Source organism: Stenella coeruleoalba (genome assembly GCF_951394435.1).
Source record: "Stenella coeruleoalba genome assembly, chromosome: 14".
Lineage (NCBI taxonomy): Eukaryota > Metazoa > Chordata > Mammalia > Artiodactyla > Delphinidae > Stenella > Stenella coeruleoalba.
Genome location: NC_137160.1, coordinates 89,687,893 through 89,693,892, shown reverse-complemented (window position 1 = coordinate 89,693,892; position 6,000 = coordinate 89,687,893). Strand labels below are relative to the sequence as shown.

The following is a 6,000-nucleotide window of genomic DNA, read 5'->3' as shown; positions in this document are numbered from 1 at the left end:
TTGAAAAACCTTCCCATTATCCCTCTCGGTAGCTTCTATGTCCATTTCATTACTCAGAATTAGCAGCAGGATCACACTTAGCTACAAAAAGAATGGAAAAATGCAGCTTTTTAGCTGAGCACATCACCATTATGAAAAATACAATGATACTGCTGGTAATAAAGAAATATTGGATTCACTACTAACAGTCTGCTACACTTAATAATGTCATGACTTAAAAAAATAAAAACTCTACATTACTAGATGCATTTTTGCTATAATTCCATTTAGAATTTTTAAATCTACGTTCACAAATGACTTTGTCATTTCCCCCCAAAATGTCTACTTCCTGTGAAATATTGTAAAATGTTAGAATTATCTTTCCTTTAACTTTCCTGAAAATTATCAACTATTACTGAAAGTCTCTGGAACCTCTTTCTTTTCTGGGGCTGGGGCAGAGTTAGAGGAACTAGGTAGATTTTCAAGCCAGAAATTCAATTTTTAACTTTCCTATTGTTTTTTACTGGTTGCTCATCTACTGATTTTTGTTAAGTTTCATTTATCTGGAAAATTTTCCATTTCATTTAAAATCAGACCCAATCCATCATTATCCTTTCACACAGTGTTTGATTTATACCTTCAACATTATGCTGACATCTCTGGCTTCTACTGGGAGAGGCTGAATGTGGATTTGCATCACACAATACAGAACCTTTGAAATCTCATTGACCCTGGATAGTAGGAAACAGAATATGTGTTTATTCTTTATTTTGTGTATATATCTTCCTTGGAACATCAATGACAAAATACATATTCATATTTTCCAGGTTTATGGGATAGACTGTAGCAGATATCTGAAATTCTTTCCTTATGCAAGCCTTCTCTTCCCTTCTGTAAATCATCATTCTTCACCCCAGGTCTATTGACATTGGATAATAATAATGAGCTGAACACATAAGGACTTGGGATTCAGAAATCATTGACTGCGTCCTTCAAGGAAGATGCAGTTTCTTTGGGTAAGAGATGGGATTCCCCACTGAAGTAAAGAGCAGAAAGTAGTGGGTGTTTCAGAAATATTTGCAGTTTTGAATCCTCATATTCCTCCAAGATAGCGTAACCTAATTTTCAGATTAATGCTCATTCACATAAGGTAATTGGTGAGGCTGTGAAAAAAACTGACTTTGTAAGTAAGCAACTGGTAGAATGACTTTTCACCATCCTGAATCTATAGCTATACATACACATTTCAGCAGCATCACTTAAAGGTATCACTTAAATGTACTGAGAGGATACAAGATAGTTCAAATTAACAGAGAAGTGAACTAGGATTAAAAAGGGACAATAACTAAAGCTATTCTGTGTAATCTATATAGAAGGAACTAATTAATACTAGCAGTAAGATGCTACCTGAGAACAAAAGCTAAGTTTGATTTTCTGTACTAAGGAGTCCATTAAAAATTTATATTCTGAACTATCTCAGCCAACTCCTGGCAGGGCACCTTGAATGATGATCCCATCATGACTGCATACACTGTGAATTCTCTTAAAGGAAATCAAGGTGTTCTAACCAGAGAAGGTAGAACAGATTGCAGATACACAATCACATGAAACTATATTGCACTATATTGATTATGTAACTAAAGAGGTAGCTTTCAGGACCATTTACAAAGGGTACAAAATAAAAGGTTTAAAGTATGGAAATGCATTTTAATGCCATATTATTCTAGTAAGAAGTCGTATTTTTAAATAAGAATGCCTCTATGCAGAGTAGAAACCCCTAGAAAATGGTATTGTCATCTAGCTAATTTATCTACCAAATGTGGCATTCACAAGAATATGCAAAGCTACACAAAACATATTTTATAGTACAGAAACGAAGATAACACCTAAATATCCGTGCAGGTCTTATGATGTCATCCTTATTCTTATCCTGATTGTTACATTTATTTACACAGATTAAAAAATCTTTATGTTCTACTATGAACATACCTATCATTGATAGTTGCATACTTTCTCCAATCGTTTCCTAAAAGTTTGGAACATTTGGAACATAATTTCCCTTAATTTGTAAAGGAAATTATTTTTTTCCAAATGAATCAAAATAATAGTAAGTAAACCTTCCTGCTGAGGCTTTACCCCGTCTGAAATATTCATAGATCTTCATTCATTCAAATATTTTTTTCTTTTTCTTTTTTTTACTAGAAGTTTGTCCTTCTAGATGAAGAATTTCCCTAACTTATAGCATGGTTTCTCCAAGGTATGAGCTTATGATACCTGCAATTCATTCATTTATGTTTTCTCTCATTAAAATCCTAATTCTTAATAAACTATGAATTTCAAAGGACTGTATTCTATATTCATTTGCATTATGGAATTTCCTCTTTGTGGATGTTAGCATATCAAAAAATGGCTTTCTGACATTCATTTCATTCATAATGTTCCTCACCTGCACAAACTTACAAGACTTCCTGCTAAGAACTTTCACAGGGTTCACTGAATTCATAGAGTCCCTTGTGCACATGTACTGATATTTTTTGTGTGTATAAAAAACAGCGTTCCACATGCCACATATACATGGTGTACAATGAGATGATTCCATTTACAGAGTTTCTCTCCTGTACAAATTTTCTGGGAATTCCTGTGACTTGAATTTTGAGAGAAAGTTTCTTACATTTACTTCACCAGTATGTTTCTCATCTGTGTGAGTTCTCTGATGCATAATGAGCTGTGACTTCCAACAAAAGGCCTTCCCACATTCACTGCACTTACAGGGTTTCTCTCCTGTATGAGTCCTCTGATGTGCACTGAGAATTGATTTCTGAGAGAAGGTTTTTCCACATTCACTGCATCCATAGGGTTTCTCCCCTGAATGAGTCCTCTGATGTACAATGAGCTGAGACTTCCTAATGAAGGCTTTTTCACATTCGTTGCATTCATAGGGCTTCTCTCTTGTGTGCATTCTCTGATGTACAATGAGCCGTAATTTTCCACTGAAGGACTTCTCACATTGACTGCATTTATAAGGGTTTTCCCCTGTATGAGTGCGCTCGTGTACAATGAGTAGCGACTTCCAAATGAAGGCTTTCCCGCATTTGTGGCATTCATATGGTTTCTCTCCAGAATGAGTTCTCATGTGTATAATGAGGTATGACTTGCTACTAAAGGCTTTCCCACACTCACTGCACCCATAAGGTTTTTCCCCAGCATGAGTTCGCTGATGTGAGATGAGCTGATCTTTTCTATTAAAGGCTTTCCCACATTCACTGCATTCATACGGATTCTCCCCCGTGTGAATTCTCTGATGTACAATAAGTTGTGAATTGAAACTGAAGGATTTCCCGCATTCACTGCATTCATGTGGTTTCTCTCCTGTGTGAGTCCTCATATGTATGATGAGGTAGGACTTGCTCCTAAAAGCTTTCCCACATTCAATGCATCCATAGGGTTTCAACCCTGTGTGACTTCTCTGATGTACAATGAGCTGTGACTTCAAACTGAAGGCTTTTCCACACTGATTACACCCATAGGGTTTCACCCCAGTGTGTGCTCCCTGATGTACAATAAGCTGTGACTTGAAAGTAAAGGATTTCCCACATTCACTACAACCATAGGGTTTCTCTCCTGTGTGGGTTCTCTGATGAACAATAAGATTCGACTTTGTGTTAAAGGCTTTCTGACATTCACTGCATTCAAAGGGTTTCTCTCCTGTATGAGTTCTCTGATGTATCACGAGCTGTGACTTCAAACCAAAAGTTTTCCCACAGTCACTGCATTCATAGGGCTTCTCCCCTGCATGAGTTCTCTGGTGTGAAATGAGCTGGTATTTCCGACTGAAGGCTTTTCCACATTCACTGCATTCATACGGATTCTCCCCCGTGTGAATTCTCTGATGTACAATAAGTTGTGAATTGAAACTGAAGGATTTCCCGCATTCACTGCACTCATGTGGTTTCTCTCCTGTGTGAGTCCTCATATGTATGATGAGGTAGGACTTGCTCCTAAAAGCTTTCCCACATTCAATGCATCCATAGGGTTTCACTCCTGTGTGACTTCTCTGATGTACAATGAGCTGTGACTTCAAACTGAACGCTTTTCCACACTGATTACATGCATAGGGTTTTACCCCAGTGTGTGCTCCCTGATGTACAATGAGCTGTGACTTGAAAGTAAAGGCTTTCCCACATTCACTACAACCATAGGGTTTCTCCCCCGTGTGGGTTCTCTGATGTACCATGAGGTTAGACTTTGTATTAAAAGCTTTCTGACAATCACGGCATTCATAGGGTTTCTCCCCTGTGTGAATTCTTTGATGTATAATGAGTTGTGATTTCAAACCAAAAGCTTTCCCACAGTCATGACACCCATAGGGTTTCTGTCCTGAATGAGTTCTCTGGTGTGAAACAAACTGGTCTTTCCTACTGAAGACTTTCCTACATTCACAGCATTCATAGGGATTCTCCCGCGTGTGAATTCTCTGATGTATAACAAGTTGTGAATTGAAACTGAAAGTTTTCTGACAAACACTGCATTCATGTAGTTTCTCTCCTGTGTGAGTTCTCTGATGAACAATGAGGTAGGACTTGCTGCTGAAGTCTTTCCCACATCCATTACATTTGTAGGGTTTTTCTTTTGCATGAGTTCGCTGATGCACCACAAGGTATGACTTGCTACTGAAGGCCTTCCCACAGTAACTGCATTCAAAGGGCTTTCCTCCCATACGTATTTGCTGGCATATGAGCTGTGACTTTCTGTTGGCAGTTTTTCCAGATTTATTACTTTCACAGTATTTTATCCCAATAACAGCTTGCTCATGTTTAGAATGGAAGGACGATTCCCTATGTGCATGAAACCCATTAGGATTCTTTCTGGAAAAATTATTACCGAAATCTGTACTATATTTCAAACTCTTTCCATTTGTGACACATTTATGAAGTTTTTGTCTTGAAGAAACATAATCTGTACTAAGAAGACATAGTTTTCCAAATGCAGTACACTGATAGCCTTTTGACATACTTCTTAGCTTGCCTTGATTTTCCTTATGCCATTCCATATGACCATCAATTTCCCAGACTTCGTCTAGAAATGAAAATACTCATATGTTATAAATAGTAACATGATCCTAGTATAGCATAAAATTGCCTTAAAAATGCCATATCATGAGGTTTTTCTTAGTTTCAGATATCAGTTCTGAATGTAAATAAAATCTCAAGTGTAAATGTACCCAAACTCCTGGGCACTCGGGAAAACAAAGCAAATCAAAACACGTATGAGGCAAAGGGAACTGACAATAAAGGTAGTCTTGAGTTACAAAATTTTGCAAAATGCCTTCTTTAGAAAGCAAAAGAGAAATGAGCAAAACAGAAAGAGGTGGGGTCTTCCCTGGTGGCACAGTGGATAAGAATCCGCCTGCCAATGCAGGGGACATGGGTTCAAGCCCTGGTCCAAGAAGATCCCACATGCTGCAGAGCAACTAAGCCCACGAGCCACAACTACTGAAGCCCATGTGCCACAACTACTGAAGCCCGTGCACCTAGAGCCCATGCTCCACAAAAGGAGAAGCTACTGCAATGAGAAGCCTGCGCACCATAAGGAAGAGTAGCCCCCGCTCGCCACAACTAGAGAAAGCCCATGTGCAGAAATGAAGATGCAATGCAGCCAAAAATAAATAAATTTATTTATTTATTTATTTAAAAATATATATATATAAAGAGGTGGGAAAGGATCTCTGAGCATTAGCTTCAGTTGATGAATAATCGTTAAATATCTATTATGTGCCAAACACTGTGCTAAGCTCAGGAGAAAGAGCAGAACCACTGCAGATTGGTTTACAGTCTTCTTGGGAATAAAGTTCCACTGAATACCCAAATAGATGAAAATAAACTCACAAGAAACATCATCGAGATGTTTCGGAACGCTGACAATCAGCAGCTAATAAAGCTTCCAGAAAAACCAAAAAAGTTTCATATAATGGGTCAAAATTTAGAATGGATCTGACTACTCATTAGCATCGCTAGGAGAGAA

General features: G+C 37.8%; 1 protein-coding gene across 3 annotated transcripts in view; it reads right to left on the bottom strand.

The window, feature by feature from the left end:
• Positions 1-332: 332 nt before the first annotated feature.
• Positions 333-6,000, bottom strand: part of ZNF268 (zinc finger protein 268) — a 38,264-nt gene continuing 32,596 nt past the window's right edge. For all 3 annotated transcript variants that reach the window (XM_079942138.1, XM_079942139.1, XM_079942137.1), the window contains one exon: positions 333-5,055. In XM_079942138.1, coding sequence (XP_079798264.1) covers positions 2,579-5,055 — 2,477 coding nt within the window. In that variant the 3' untranslated portion in view covers positions 333-2,578. The remainder of the gene's footprint in view (positions 5,056-6,000) is intronic.